General features: G+C 36.0%; 1 protein-coding gene across 2 annotated transcripts in view; it reads left to right on the top strand.

Moving 5' to 3' along the window:
• Positions 1–235: 235 nt before the first annotated feature.
• Positions 236–17,550, top strand: part of LOC117344187 (ceramide synthase 2-like) — a 30,426-nt gene continuing 13,111 nt past the window's right edge. The window contains exons 1-6 of one of the 2 annotated variants that reach the window (XM_033906842.1): positions 246–432; positions 6,587–6,713; positions 7,459–7,476; positions 13,362–13,468; positions 14,878–14,935; positions 15,324–15,374. In XM_033906842.1, coding sequence (XP_033762733.1) covers positions 248–432; positions 6,587–6,713; positions 7,459–7,476; positions 13,362–13,468; positions 14,878–14,935; positions 15,324–15,374 — 546 coding nt within the window. In that variant the 5' untranslated portion in view covers positions 246–247. Of the gene's footprint in view, positions 433–6,586; positions 6,714–7,458; positions 7,477–13,361; positions 13,469–14,877; positions 14,936–15,323; positions 15,375–17,550 lie in introns of both variants that reach the window. The other variant, XM_033906843.1, reaches the window with a different exon arrangement.

Below are 17,550 nucleotides of genomic sequence, written 5' to 3'. Positions count from 1 at the left end.
ATTAGTCTATTCGTGTTTCCCTAGTTACGAAGTTCCACTGTATGCTATATTTGTAAATAATTTGAAACGAGGAAAATCTCATGGTACAGTAGTAACACACGTCTCCCCAGCCCTGACAGTAGCCTAGCGCTAGGTGGAGAGAAATTGGCTTAGGCGGATCTAATCAAACGTATGTTCAAATTCGCGCGCGATAAACACCTTTTAAGCGTCCAACTGACGGAGATCTAAAGTAGAGTCGGCAACAGTCATGGCGACGGTACAAGCCTTACGGGAATGGTTCTGGAACGAAAGGGTGTGGTTACCCGGCAATGCTACATGGGACGACTTCGAAAACCCACCACCTGGTCAATACTACCCTTTAGAAAGGCACATACTCTTCCCAAGCTTCTTCTTAGGCATTTTTCTGCTTGGAATTCGTTTTGTTTACGAAAGGTAAGCACACGTGTTTCAATATCAGCTACCTGTACGTATATACAGTAGTGTAAGCATTTGCAGTCCCGATTTTCATCAACATTCTTAATTCATTAACGTATTTATCACCTATTCAAAGGTATGATACATGCGTCTCTGATTAGGTTAAGGAAATTTCTTTATTTAAGATTTCCCATTAAACCAGTACAGAAACACTTCCTTAACTAAGTGCAAAAAAGAACAGGTTGGTTTAAATTTATATATAACAGGTTGCAACTTCGCCAGCCAAGGATGTTCAATACGATACTCTGTGAAAAGGAGAGTATCGTATATTGAACACTCGTGGCTGGCGAAGTTGAACAGGTTGAGGAAAACTACCAACTAGCGTATAACATGCAAACTTGACTATTATACGCTAATTGAGGTTTAGCTTTGTTACTTAAGTATAGCCAAACTCACTTTAAATTTAATTTTAAAAAGTTTTCATCCAAGTTGCATTTATAATGTACCAAAAATTGATGATGCGTGCAATATTTCTGGTAGAGTAACATTCAAGTTTCTAAGTAGACAAGCTTTCAGTAACCATGTTAAAAAGTAAAATCTTATTTATCTTGCAATTGTCATAAAAAAGGCCTTTCAATAACATATTGAAAAATTTGTTGTTGAAGCGATTTGGCTATTTTTAGTAACAAATCCAAACTCCAACTGGCATAATACACAAGTATGCTTATTATATGCATGTAAGCGGTTTTCCCCAAGCATAACCCTTGTGTTATATAACAAGAAGCGAATATATAGTGATGTGTGCTTCTTCGGGAATCGAACCTTTGGCCCTCGGCTCACTATATGCTGTTCTAGTTCTACCCACTGAGCTTAGGGAAATTCCACTAATTAATAAAGTTATCAGTACACTATCTACAATTAGAAATTGTTACACTGCTCGCCACTTTTCAAATATTTTTTTTATTTATTTATTGTTTGCCCCCGACCACACATCAGCCTTGCATCTGCTGTAATGGAAAAACATTTGACACTTTTGTCATCTTTTTTCACTCTTTAGACGTGTGGAAATTAACCATCTGGGCACCACTACCAGTTGACAACAATGCCTTGTTGGCAATTTGTTCTATCCAACACGACTTAAAAACATACCTGTATGTTATTGAGGAATGCAAATGTAGTGGTATAGACATCAGTCATTAATTAAATCATATCATCAGATTTTAATCTAGCATTTCTTCACTGAAACTCGTCTGACATTTTGTATACTACCGCCGTGCATGCGGAAAATCTTACAGGATATTGCCAGTGAGGCCCATTAGGGGTAATTAAAATGTTGACCTATAGCACAGTCTTCTAAATGACTAAATCCTCAGATTTTCATATGATTAATTTTGACCTAGAACAGATCTAGAACAAGTACAATTATAACTGCACCATATGACACCCCATCTTCGCTAGCCAAGGCTTCTGATTACGTTACACTCCACGAACCCTTGGCAGATATAGGCGTCAGTTCTGGCCCTCTAGCGGTGATTCAAAATTACCACCCTTCACGCATGAAATTTTCGACCAATCAAAACAAGCGTTACCGATTTACTTCATCGGTGATGTTTACAAACACACATCGAGGTTTGGTGTCATTTCGATGAGATATGTGATCAATGACTTATATGAATTGATCAAACACTGCGAATGTTCCCCCAAAGATTGTGATTTTTGTATTTAGGTAAAATGCCATGACATAGTCGACAATGTAGCTCTGTACTGGGTGCCGCATTTTTTGTTTACTGCGAAACCAAGCCAGAATGTAAAACGCGATTTGATTGGGTGCCCTGGGATTCCAGGGCGCGACGGTTTGAACACGACTATATCCGCCAAGGGTTCGTGGAGTGTAACGTAATCAGAAGCCTTGGCTAGCGAAGATGATGACACCCCAACCTAGAACAGAATGATTACAAAATTACTGAACCATATGACATCCTGACCTAGAACAGAACAAGTACAATTATAACTGCACGGTCACCATATGACACTCCGACCTAGAACAGAACGATTACAAAATTACTGAACCATGACACCCCGACCTAGAGCAGAACGATTACAAAATTACTGAACCATATGACATCCTGACCAATAAAACGGAAAGATTGCAACTGAAATCATAACGGGAAGTAAACTTAAAAAAGAAATGATTATTCAGGGTTTGTAAGGAACTGATTGCTCCTGTTATTAATTGTACCACCAGACTTCATACACATCCAGGGTGAAATTTTTTATTGTTAATTCAGTATTTTGGGATTATCTCCCCCTTATTATGGTAAATTTTGGCAAAACCAGATATTTCAGTTTTTCAAGAATCGGACATTTTTACCCAAGAGTATGAAACAATTGGATGGACTATATATATATAGGCCTAGACATGTTGAAGTGTCAAAGCTAGGTCTACTCGACCTCATCTGTTTACTACTGCATTTTCAACTCTAGCAAAGACTTGTTGTTTACACCTACACATTTTTCTTGCATTTAAATCAATGAATTGTATGCTGAGTGTGAATTAATTAAAAAACTATTTATTCTTTTTTATTGCAACATTAGAATAATTGATAGTACATGATTTTGCAAATACCGGTTATGAATATTGTTTATTGACATGCTACTATCATACCTGTCCTGCAAGTATGCTAATTTAAGAATTATCTCACCAGTCAGAGTTAGTAATTATATAACTTAAGATGACCCTTTGTAGCCTCCTTTTGACTGACTTTGAAACTCTTTTCTTTTTGTGCAGTGTTCATAAATCTAGGTCCCAGTTATGTCGATTATACATGTATAATATATACAATGGCCAAGTTAAGCCCAGGAACTTCTAAAGTGCTTTTTGTTGTCAAATTGATTAAATATATGTATTATCCTTACATTGGTCTGTGTCCCACATAGTCTGGAAGGATATATATACATTACGCATAATTCATTTTTACAGGGTTAACATGTGTACAACCTAATAAACACACCTGTCCCTATAAGCTCATCCCAACCTTTTACAGGAAAAGATAATTCATGGTTAGATCACACAGATCTATTAATATAATCTTTTGTCTTTTAAAATCAAAGACTTTCAATTGTTTTCACTACACAAAGATATATGTAAATGTATGAAAAAAGTTTGTTTTTTTCTTCACCCAGATTTCACATGGAATCTTTTAACTGTACATGCATGGTTTTATCAAGTGCCCCGAACAGTAACATGAATATCTTAGAGGCTTTATGTGCTTGTGTAAAAACACAATACACATGTTAGATAGAATATGGTATGTTTAATTTATAAATAGAAGTTGGTTGTTTCTTTGTTATGTACATTATGAGGCAGTATTTCACTTAAAACAGGTTTTGTATAGTTGGATTGAAATCCAAACCAGGAAGTAAAATATGACCTGGGTTCCATACTTCCCTAAACACAGCAGTCTTCTAATTTCTTTTTCAACTGTAAGATAGATTAGACGACAAATTATTTACACTCTGCACATTAAAAGGGATGACATATTGAATATCTTCCTCTTGAAAAGTGCATAGATCTTTTATGGGACAAGAATATTATATAAATAGTACTACAATTGAAAACAGAATTTTAAAATAATATTTAATAAAGATCAATTGTTAAGATATTCTAGCTGTTAAATTAGTTTGTTATTTATTTGTCAGGGCTTTTTGGGGTCGTTAATGGGCCCCATTCCCAGTTGAAATTATTTCATATTTTAGCCAAATTCCCAAAAATTTGCAATTTACTCTTGAAATAATCTCTCCCAATTCGTCAATTTTCTTTCCAAATTAAAATGAGACAAAAAGGCCCCTTCCCAAACCAGTGAGAAAAAGCCCTGTTTGTTTTATTAGTCCTTTTAGATGACACAAGTCTGGAATATTTCTTTTTTGTCATGATCGAGGCTTGAGATGTGCAGATCACCTTAAAAAGGAAATTATAGGTCATTTGGGACAGAAGTTTAAATTTCTTGAATCCTGTGTTTATAGGGGAGGTCAAATAGATATTGTGGTACTAAATAAAATGCAGATTATGACCAAAGTGAGATTATAGTATGTGTTTATTTTACTGTTTTATGATAAGGTGTATAAACTTATTGGGAACAACAGGAATTATTATGTTCTTGTCTATGAAAATTGCGTTCAATAGTTTACCTGTAATGAAACGCTTGAGTATAGCACATCCGGACATGTACCAGTGACTAGGCCTAATCCTGTGTATGTTTCACAAACAAAGCCAGCTATTTAAACAGGTATTAAATACCCAGTATAACGTTAGCATTGTGTAGAAATAAATGAAGTGTACTAGAATATAACAGGACATTAACATACCAAGAAACTCGACTTCAGTCACATAATTTATCATATAGGTTGTTGTGAATAAACTTGATGGCTTTTTATAAATGGATTTGTATTGAAGGTTAACATTAGCACTACGACTCGATTTTATTGGTACATGTACTGCCTGTACCCTGTTTTTCTCTTTATCAGAAAAATCATGTACACTTCATATGCTGAAATGAAAAAGAATTACCTGGTACTTTGTTGGGAAAATGATTGATGTGATTTTTACTGAAACTTGAGAAGATGTTTATAAACACCACAACTGATCAAGATATTTTTTGAAGGGAGGGGGGCATATGGTGTTAGGTGTTACCCACGTCCTTCCCGCTCTGTCCCATTGGTCACATCCCGTCCCGTCCCCATGAGATCTTACACATCAAGACTGCTGATGCGATCCTCACCAAACCGTGTTTCGGGGTGACAAGTGGTAGCGAGAGCATTAAATTTGATGTCTTACAGACATTTTCTATTCTAAAAACCTTTTTACCATTGTAATTGATATAACTATATGGATAGAACAGAGATGAAAATGTCCAGCCGATTGGCTGATTTCAGCCTTTTTGAGAATATCAGTGTAATGTAAACTTGTAATTTTTCCCATTGAAAAGATTGAGTAATCTAATTTTCAGCCTTTTTGCCCTTAGTCCATTTTCATCTCTGATAGAAAAAACATTTAAGTTTTAAATTTGTTTGCCTTGAATAGTATGCCAGAAATGCGGTTTTTGTATGTGGAAAATCAATACAAGTGTACATAACTATTATTGGTACGGTAATAAATGAGTTGACATGCAAAAAACAACCATCAGTATCTCTCTAATTACAAATGTGACAGTGAAAATAATACAATGTACCCCCGGTTACTTATTCTTTTATTTAATTTATCCAACTTGAGAATTGTTTCAGAAAACTTGACGTACATATATTTTTTATACATGTTCATATTGTAGACCCAAGTATTGCTTCAAAAACATTTTGATCTGGATATATAAATCTATAAAAGAAAATTGGCATAATTTTGAACTAAATAATTTTTCATGACTTTATGTTTGATAATTTCATTATTGAAGCGTAATTATGAGGATGAACTGCTGATGTTCCGTCTTTATAGAGTCCAAATTCCTTATTATGACAGTAAACAGCTCTGATATATCAATGCATTTATGGTACTTTATTTAAATATTATCCTACATACTGTCTACATATAGCATTTCTTAATTATGGTGCTATTGTAAGTATCCTCATGTTCAAACCACCCCACAGCAAACAATGGTGTCTATATTGACAAGCAATTTCTTCTCTGGATCAAACCATCAAACCTTGAACAGCAAGTCTGGTGTTTTAAAAACCATGAAAGATCCTTCCCTTTGGTCCATATTAGGGGCCGCGTGCGGTGGTCGAGTGGTTAGGGTGTTCCAACACTTTATCACTAGCCCTCCACCTCTGGGTTGCGAGTTTGAAACCTACATGGAGCAGTTGCCAGGTACAGGTCTACCATAGGCCGATAGTTTTTGTCCGGGTACTCCGGCTTTCCTCCACCTCCACAACCTGGCACGCCCTTAAATGACCCTGGCTGATAGGACGTTAAACAAAAACAAACCAAATGGTCCGTATACTGACCCCTCCTCATGCCTATCCCTCTTTAAGAACATTATTGCACATGCATATATGTTATACATTGTAAAAAATTTCTTTCTATATATTTTAAGATTCTGCAATTTGGTCATAATTATACGGTTTAGTTTTTTTTTTTTAAATTTGTAAAAAAATATTATTTTGTTCTTTGTCCCACTACTAGATGTCTGGTGGTCCCGTTTGCCAAGTACATGGGCCTGACCTTCAAGAAAACTTACCGTGTAGAGAGGAACCCCACTCTGGAGGCTGTGTATGTGACTGACAAGTACCCAGAACAGGAACTAGTCCAGGTAATGCAACATTTCTCTCCCAATACTGTTAGACATTATATCCTGTAGTATTTGATTGAATTTGCTAGTATACATTATTCATTATTAGACTTATTTGCAGTGTACAAAAGTTAGGGTCTGAAACATACCTCTTAATTCCAGAGTTATTGCCCTTTGTTAAAATTTCATGTCTGGAGTATAACTTTGCCCACAGTTAAGTAAGAATCAAATTGAAACTTGGTGGGTTCATCATTTACACTAAGATGAAGTGCGATGTACTAGATGACATCATGTAACACCACAACCCTTATTACAGAGTTATTGCCCTTTGTTAAAATTTCATGTTCGTAGCAGTCAAACTAGAATAATGAAAGTTGGGGTGTACATTGGCCATACTTAGATGAACTGCAGTGCTCCTTTTCTTCAATTTCCCTGATGATCTCTCCCTGTTTTTAAACAAGATCTTGAATTTAAGATGAGAAGTGGATGCTACCTGTAAATCTTTAAACTCTTTGGAGACCTTTTAAAGGTTAAGTTCCATGACTTTCTACATTGAAAAATCAAGCCAGACGAAACTTTTAAGAGACACATACTTTCTATAAAATTAACCTTTGGACACATGTGAAGTTAATAAACTTTAAATGGCTTCATACATCAATATCAATCTTTAATCAGAGATTTATGTGATTCACCAAATGAGTATACATTTTATTAAACAATTTTAATGCAGCTGTTTGAAAATGTCAGTTATACTTATTATTTTCAGAAATCAACAAGCTTGCAGGTAAACTTAAATTACTTTCACAAAACTGGAGCGTTATCATTGGTTAAAAGGCTGTGGCGTATTCAGTGCACTGCCAGCTCCAGCTGTTTGATGTAAACACATTCCACCCGTTATGTAATTTTATTAAAATCCATTCATATTCCTTTTAATTATTCACTGCAAGCACAATCACTTTCAATGATAAAGGGAGGTCACGTCATCAGGTGGTTGGCTGATCAAATTGTTCTTCTTCCATTGTCCATCTTCCATTGTTCATCTGTAAACAATAATTGTCCTCAATATTTCTTAAGAATTAAGTACTAGAAAGATTTTCTCAAACTTGATATCTAGGTTCCCTCCTTATGCCCATTTTATTTTGAGTCTGATCCAGAAAACAAAATGGCCGACAGACTGTGAAAGCTTGGTGTTGCTATTTCTTGAGAACCACAAACATTTGTAAAGAATCTTTCTCAAACTTATTATGTAGACTCACCTTGGTCCTTAGCTGTGCCCATTTGATTTTGCATCTGATCCAGAAGTCAAAATGACCGACGCTGTCTGGCAGCCATCTTTGATTTTGAAAGTTGAAGATTGTTATATCACTATTTCTTGAGAAGTATTTAGTTGGTTTGGTTTGGTTTATTTTGTTTAACTTCCTATTAACAGCTAAGGTCATTTGAGACGGCCTCCCGTGCGTGCGACATGCATGTGTGTGGCGAGTGCTTATGTGTGTTTTGGGAGGCTGCGGTATGTTCGTGTTAAGTCTCCTTGTGATAGGCTGGAACTTTTGCCGATTTATAGTGCTACCTCACTGAAGCATACTGCCGGAGACACCCAGCATCACACCCCACCCGGTCACATTATACTGACAACGGGCGAACCAGTCGTCCCACTCCTTATAATTATATGCTGAGCGCTAAGCAGTAGCAGCAACTACCATTTTTAGAGACTCTGGTATGTCTCGGCTAAGGGAACATAACCCAAAGCCTTCCTCACAGCGGCGAACGCTCAACTAAAGGCCAAAAGTGAGGCATTGTCAATGGAGACATTAGGAAGAAGAAAGTTGTTCAGAAAGAAGTGAAAAGATAAGATCCCAAATTTAGTCGCCTCTTACGATCATGCAATGGGGGCAGCAGGTACAATTCTTACGCCTTAGTTGTCAATGAGTATATTCCCCTTGTTCCTTATATTTAGTTGTGCTCATTTGGTTTGGAGTCTGATTCAGAAAATAATAATAATAACAGCCAGTCATCAGCTGTATATATACGGTAAACCTCCTGTTAGTTTTTTCTGGGCCGGTCATCGGGGCCGGGTCGTCGCGAGCTTTCAATGGAGTTTGCCAAAAAAAATCTTACTTTACGTTCTTCATTTGTCAAGTTCGAACTATCAGAAATAGTGTCAGTTATAAACAGCCTGAGTTTGAACTATTACTAGCTAAAAAATATTGTTTTTCTAGAAAAAAATGTGTGTTCAAACTATCCGCGTGTTCGAACTAATCAGAGGTTTACCGTATATAATTAGCATTCTCAAATATTCCAAATTCTGAATCGCCCCCAGAAAAGAAAATGTTTGACATTTGAATTTTATAGCATTGTTATAAATTTCTGATTCACAGAAATTTCTTCTTAGATCTCTCCTTGGTTTAACCCTGAAAAATCATTAAAGAAGAGAAAAGATCAGTCTAATATCAAACCAATAAAGATCAGTCTAATATCAAACCAATAAAGATCATTCATTGGTAGGTGCCTGACTCGTCACTACAGGATTTCTACACAACATCCCTGAAAATAAAGAAATTCTTTGCCCCCAAATATAAGGATTTCTTGTGACCCCTTATATAAAGATTAATTTACCCTACACACCCAAATATAAGGATTTCTACCCCCTAATATAAGGATTAATTTACCCTACACACCCAGATATAAGGATTTCTACCCCCTAATATAAGGATTAATTTACCCTACACACCCAAATATAAGGATTTCTACCCCCTAACATAAGGATTAATTTACCCTACACACCCAGATATAAGGATTTCTACCCCCTAATTATAAGGATTAATTTGCCCTACACACCCAAATATAAGGATTTCTACCCCCTAACATAAGGATTAATTTACCCTACATACCCAAATATAAGGATTTCTACCCCTAATATAAAGATTAATTTACTTTACACACCTAGATATAAGGATTTCTATCCCCTAATATAAGGATTGATTTACCCTACACACCCAGATATAAGGATTTCTACCCCCTAACATAAGGATTAATTTACCCTACATACCCAAATATAAGGATTTCTACCCCTAATATAAAGATTAATTTACTTTACACACCTAGATATAAGGATTTCTACCCCCTAATATAAAGATTAATTTACCCTACACACCCAGATATAAGGATTTCTACCCCGTAACATAAAGATTAATTTACCCTACACACCCAAATATAAGGATTTCTACCCCCTAATATAAGGATTAATTTACCCTACACACCCAAATATAAGGATTTCTACCCCCTAACATAAGGATTAATTTACCCTACACACCCAGATATAAGGATTTCTACCCCCTAATATAAGGATTAATTTGCCCTACACACCCAGATATAAGGATTTCTACCCCGTAACATAAAGATTAATTTGCCCTACACACCCAGATATAAGGATTTCTATCCCCTAATATAAGGATTAATTTACCCTACATACCCAGATATATACCCCCTAATATAAAGATTAATTTACTTTACACACCTAGATATAAGGATTTCTACCCCCTAATATAAAGATTAATTTACTCTACACACCCAGATATAAGGATTTCTATCCCCTAATATAAGGATTAATTTACCCTACATACCCAGATATAAGGATTTCTACCCCCTAATATAAGGATTAATTTACCCTACACACCCAAATATAAGGATTTCTACCCCCTAACATAAGGATTAATTTACCCTACACACCCAGATATAAGGATTTCTACCCCCTAATTATAAGGATTAATTTGCCCTACACACCCAAATATAAGGATTTCTACCCCCTAACATAAGGATTAATTTACCCTACATACCCAAATATAAGGATTTCTACCCCTAATATAAAGATTAATTTACTCTACACACCTAGATATAAGGATTTCTATCCCCTAATATAAGGATTAATTTACTCTACACATCCAGATATAAGGATTTCTACCCCCTAATATAAGGATTAATTTACCCTACACATCCAAATATAAGGATTTCTACCCCGTAACATAAAGATTAATTTACCCTACATACCCAGATATAAGGATTTCTACCCCGTAACATAAAGATTAATTTACCCTACATACCCAAATATTAGAAGTTTTAACTGAAATTTCACTTATCTGTATGGCACATCTAACTGTTTACTATTCTTGGAGAAATGGCTGACAATGGAAACTACATTGATATTAACCGACACAGTCCATTTTTTTCAGACACTACTATCTGAAAGTTTACTTTTCTGATAGCTGAATTCCTTGGCCCAGTCTGAGCTGATATTTCCTTTTCTGGATAGTGATACTAAGTTAACATTTTGGAAGTTGACTAGCTGATAGTTCACTTGTCTGGGAGATACGTGTAATACTAATAGATAACAATGTCTTGGAAACTTGACATGCTTCATAATCGTGACATATGTAATGTACAGTGTTACTGCGTAATTGTTTTTCTAGAGCAGCGCATTTTGATTTCAATATTTTTGCAAATGTAATTGCTTTGATGATTTCATGTGGTGTGCCTACTTATAATTTTAAGCTTGTTCGGAGATTTGCTCCCACAGTTTTAAATGACTCTCTGAAATTTTGTATGTTTGATATAGTTATAAATAGTAGCTGTTATTTGACAAAAGTTATGATTCATAAAATCTGTATTTAAGACAGAGACATAACTCTTTGTTTATTTTACTATATTCTAATCTTGTCCGGAGATCTTCTGACTCCTGTTTTAAGTCGATATTTAATTCTAGCTGGTGCAGAACTTTTTAATGTCCTCTATACCAGGCTTCAGACAAATAACATTTAAAACCGATACTACATGTACGGGCGTGGGATCTCCCACTCTCCGTATACATATACATTGTATTTAAATCAATTGTCATTGTCCACACATTGTTAGTTTAATGTTGTAATATGTATAGTTATAAGAGTTCTTGAATTTCCCAGTGTTTGTCTAAAGCATTTTTGAAGGTATATTAATGTGTTTATATTTATGCAGACATGATTTCTTACGGTAAATTTTTCAAAATTTTTACCGTTATTTTTGAAGAAAAAAAACACTTTTTCTTATTGCTGATGTCAATCTCATAGTGTATATTTTCTTGGAATGGTCGCTTTCACTGTTTCTTTGTGAAGCATCTTTCCATGTTACGACAGATTACAACAGTTATTCCCTGTATAAACCATTTAGTATAACTCAAACAATTGTTGCCCATTATAACTTGCTCAAATACCAATGTTGGTAGTTAGAGATTTACCCAGCCTTTTCATAGTTGAGGTTATTCATGCTTGGATTAATTAAGGCATTTCATAGCTCAGTGGCCTTCGATAGCTCAGTGTTGGACTCTCTCACTCTATCATGTCTATATTTTGTATCTGTGTGGAGCCCCAACTGAGTTATCGCAGGCCATTTGGAAGCATTCAAGCCATTTGTATAGCAGAATAAATGATGTAAATCCATCAATTGGAATGTTCTTCTCAGGAGTGCAAATTGATATAGAATTTGTCCTTTTAAATTAAACTTCACTTGCATACAATATATGTGAACATTGAAAGGCAGATCCAGAGTCTAGCATTACCCTGATATCTTCTTTCTTGATAGTTTTTTGAAGTCAGGGCTTTTCTGAGGGCTTTTTGGGGTCGTTAATAAGCCCCCGGGCCGCCTCCTCAATTGAAATTATTTCATATTTAAGCCAAATTCCTAAAATTTGCAGTTTACTCCTGAAAAAATCTTTCCCAAATCATCAATTTTCTTCCCAAAATGAGACAAAAAGGCCCCTTCCCAAGTAAGTCCGAAGAAGCCCTGGAAGTCTTTCCCTAAAAGGTATATGTTGTAGGTGTAATCTGAGCTCTTACAACCCTTTATTAATCCACTTCTTATTCTCAATCTCATATACTTGTATTTGTCTGGGTCCATTTTGACAAGCCATATATCACTCCATGCAGCTACACATTTCAGTCAACCGGAGCTCAGTACAGTGATTTCTATTTTCTAGTATTTCAAAAATAATTTTGTATCATCAGGTTAATTATTAATATTTGATAAGTATAATGCCTGGCATTTCGTTGACTTGTTTTAAACCAAAAATCTTTTAATTTGTTTACTATATAGGTAGGATCGCATAGGGTTATAGATTCTTCAGCAGTATTTAGTTTGAAGAATTATAATGTTTCACTTTAATTTGTTACAAAATTGGCAAGCTTGCCAACCGTTGTTTAAAGCATTGGGAGTCACTTTTAGCAAAGGAATACCCGAACTTGAGTTCTTCGGGGGAAGACTTGAAAAAAGGAGGGAGAAATGTGACAGAACTGGACTTCGATAATTAGCGACCAGGCAGCTCAGTTGATAGAGTGTCTGTCTAGAGTTCCGACGGCCCTGGGTTCGAACCCCGGTCTGGCTGCTAGATTTACTATTTCTCCTGTAACAGGTATGCATTTTGATCCAAAAAGTAATTTTAGTTTTGCTTTCATTGGGAATTATATTGTTTCGCCCCATGGTATAACTGAATCTCCAAAAAAGTGGGTGCATGTACATTGTATATGGATAACGGCATGCATAAATGATACCTGATGAAGTTAGATTTGCTGAACACCTGTTTGGAGGATAAAAGTTATGGAGAGAACTCTGTATGTTAATAATATTTGTGTTATTTCTAAACAGGAATTATCCAAGAAGACAAGTCTGCCTGAACGACAGATACAGCGATGGTTCCGACACAGACGAAGTCAGGACATTCCTGGCCGCATGAAAAAGTTCAGGGAATGCAGGTATCCATAGTAACAAAAAATAGGCAGATTTTTAATCGGCAGTTCCTGAAATACCTTCTGTAGACTAAACCTGGCCGCATGATAAAGTTCAGGGAATGCAGGTATCCATAGTAACAAAAAATAGGCAGACTTTTTAATTGGCAGTTCTTGAAATGCCTTCTGTAGGCTAAACCTGGCCGCATGAAAAAGTTCAGGGAATTCAGGTATCCGTAGTAACAAAAAATAGGCAGACTACCATGCCTAGCTGTTCTTACTGTGTGAATAAGTATAATATAATCATAGTTGTACAACTTGGACAAGATCTGGTAGATTTAAGCTTGTCATATAACAGGTTATCCATTTGCTGGTTTGCATTTTCTCTCCAGTTGATCAAAGACTGTGATAATTTCTATCTCTATTTTCCTTCTTTCATTAACCAAAGAAATCTACTTGTTTCTCTGATCCAATTCAGACTTTTTTATGGAGGCAAACAATTTAATATCAATGTCAATATATTTGTTTTGGAGATGATTCAGAGATTGACATCACACAGCTCTTGAAAAATCTTTAAAATTTGGCTTTGATAATCTGTTGGACTGCTGATTAAAGCCTTTGTAGATATTTTCTCTGACTTCAGCGTGACTATTTCAGTTATCAATGACAAGCTAATACACCTCACCTGTAGATATTTTCTCTGACTTCAGCATGACTATTTCAGTTATCAATGACAAGCTAATACACCTCGCCTGTAGATATTTTCTCTGACTTCAGCGTGACTATTTCAGTTATCAATGACAAGCTAATACACCTCACCTGTAGATATTTTCTCTGACTTCAGCGTGACTATTTCAGTTATCAATGACAAGCTAATACACCTCGCCTGTAGATATTTTCTCTGACTTCAGCGTGACTATTTCAGTTATCAATGACAAGCTAATACACCTCGCCTGTAGATATTTTCTCTGACTTCAGCGTGACTATTTCAGTTATCAATGACAAGCTAATACACCTCACCTGTAGATATTTTCTCTGACTTCAGCGTGACTATTTCAGTTATCAATGACAAGCTAATACACCTCACCTGTAGATATTTTCTCTGACTTCAGCATGACTATTTCAGTTATCAATGAGAAGCTAATACACCTCGCCTGTAGATATTTTCTCTGACTTCAGCGTGACTATTTCAGTTATCAATGACAAGCTAATACACCTCGCCTGTAGATATTTTCTCTGACTTCAGCATGACTATTTCAGTTATCAATGACAAGCTAATAGACCTCGCCTGTAGATATTTTCTCTGACTTCAGCATGACTATTTCAGTTATCAATGAGAAGCTAATACACCTCGCCTGTAGATATTTTCTCCGACTTTTGTGTGACTATTTCAGTTATCAATGAGAACCTAATACACCTCACTTTTACAATTTCAGCTGGCATTTCCTGTTCTACTTGTCCAGCTTTGTTATCGGCATGTATGTCCTTTGGGATGTAAGTAAAATGTTTGTGGACTAACATGATTATATCACGTCAACTAATACATCTTAAGTTTCTAATCTTCAGATAATACTGTAGAAATTTATATTGAAAACTTCAAAAACTATTAATAGTAACTAATGCAAAAACGTTATGAAAATGTACTGAAAAGTTAAAAAAAAAAGAAGTTCTTATACATGTAAGTTTGAAAAAGTGTACTTAAAAGTTATAAAAATGCACTTATAATAAACGTTTTGAAAATGTATTTTATAAAAGTTTTGAAAATGTACTTAAAAGTTACAAAAAAAGTACTGAAAAGTTCATTTGTTCAGTACAATAATGAGATGTACTGACTTAAGGTACCAAGTATACTAAGTTACATTTGACATGTTTTTGTTTTCAGAAACCCTACTTCTGGGATTCTAAGCATTGCTGGATATCCAGCGGACGACAGGTAACTATTGTGATTAAAGAGAATAAAATGAATATTTCATCTTCTCAGGGGGGGTTAAACTATGCAGGTAAGATTATTACAAAGGCCTAAAGCAGACAGATTAATGATAGTGTATGAGTGTGGCTTATTAGGTCATCTGACCCAAAAACTTTGACATGGCAGCCATGGCGGCCATTTTGTAAAATGATTGCGCAATCATGGTTCTTCTAAACAACACCTATTTAAAACTTCTTCTCAAATTCCACCAGTGGGATTCAGCTCTTACTAACCAGAAATGATCCTGAGATGGTCCTGAGGAAGTGTTGTTATTTTTCGGGTCGGTCAGAAATCCAAGATGGCCGCCATGGCAACCATCTTGAAAAACACATTTTAAACTTCTTCTCCAGTTCCACTGGTGCCATTGAGCTGGAAATTGGTGAGGATGTTAAGGAAGGAGAGCCAACAAAGTGTTGTTATTTTTTGGCCCCGTAAAAACTTTGACATGGCAGCCATGGCGGCCATTTTGTAAAATGATTGCGCAATCATGGTTCTTCTAAACAACACCTATTTAAAACTTCTTCTAAAATTCCAATAGTGGGATTGAGCTGAAACTTGCCTGAAATGATGCTGGGATGGTCCTGACCAAGTGTTGTTATTTTTCGGGTCAGTCTGAAATCCAAGATGGCCGCCACAGCCGCCATTTTGAAAACACATTTGAAACTTCTTGTCAAGTTCCACTGGTGAGATTGAGCTGAAACTTGCCTGAAATGATCCTGGGATGGTCCTGAGGAAGTGTTGTTATTTTTCAGGTCGGTCAGAAATCCAAGATGGCCGCCATGGCAACCATCTTGAAAAACACATTTTAAACTTCTTCTCCAGTTCCACTGGTGCCATTGAGCTGGAAAATTGGTGAGGATGTTAAGGAAGGAGAGCCAACAAAGTGTTGTTATTTTTTGGCCCCGTAAAAACTTTGACATGGCGGCCATTTTGTAAAATGATTGCGCAAACATGGTTCTTCTAAACAACACCTATTTAAAACTTCTTCTGAAATTCCACCTGTGGGATTCAGCTGTAACTTGCCTGAAATGATGCTGGGATAGTCCTGAGGAAGTGTTGTTATTTTTCAGGTTGGCCAGAAATACAAGATGGCCGCCATGGCAACCATCTTGAAAAACACATTTTAAACTTCTTCTCCAGTTCCACTGGTGCCATTGAGCTGGAAAATTGGTGAGGATGTTAAGGAAGGAGAGCCAACAAAGTGTTGTTATTTTTTGGCCCCGTAAAAACTTTGACATGGCGGCCATTTTGTAAAATGATTGCGCAAACATGGTTCTTCTAAACAACACCTATTTAAAACTTCTTCTGAAATTCCACCTGTGGGATTCAGCTGTAACTTGCCTGAAATGATGCTGGGATAGTCCTGAGGAAGTGTTGTTATTTTTCAGGTTGGCCAGAAATACAAGATGGCCGCCATGGCAACCATCTTGAAAAATACATTTTAAACTTCTTCTCCAGTTCCACTGGTGCCATTGAGCTGGAAATTGGTGAGGATGTTAAGGAAGGAGAGCCAACAAAGTGTTGTTATTTTTTGGCCCCGTAAAAACTTTGACATGGCAGCCACAGCGACCATTTTGTAACATGATTGCGCAATCATGGTTTTCCTGAACAACACCTATTTAAAACTTCTCAAATTCCACCTGTGGGATTCAGCTCTAACTTACAACAAATGATCCTGAGTCTTGATCAAGTGTTGTTGTTATTTTTCGGTTTGATCCAAATTCCAAGATGGCCATCATGGCCCACAGTGCCACTATACCTGCTACAGAGAACGCATACTACAATAGTATAAGGGTCTTTAATTTAGAGTCAGATGACCCTGAAGGCCCTTGGGCCTCTTGTATTAAGTTAAGAAAAATTGCAAATGGGATGTTGGGGATGAAAGGAGGGGTTGATATAGTGTGTGGATCACTTAATCACAAATGCTAAGTCATGCAGTGCTACTGAAGTCAATTTGAAGGTTATTATTTAGGACAAGGAAATTCTAGAGAGGAAATAACAGAAATACCCGTTACATTTCAGTGGTGTTCATAATTCTGTAACATTTCTTCAAAATTTCACCTTTAAAGTTTTGTTTTCTAAACATACACCGTAAAACATGATACATTTTAAACTCATCATTGAAGAAAAAATCTGTAGA

The sequence above is a fragment of the Pecten maximus genome, chromosome 15 (assembly GCF_902652985.1).
Source record: "Pecten maximus chromosome 15, xPecMax1.1, whole genome shotgun sequence".
Lineage (NCBI taxonomy): Eukaryota > Metazoa > Mollusca > Bivalvia > Pectinida > Pectinidae > Pecten > Pecten maximus.
This window is presented reverse-complemented; position numbering and strand designations above follow the sequence as displayed.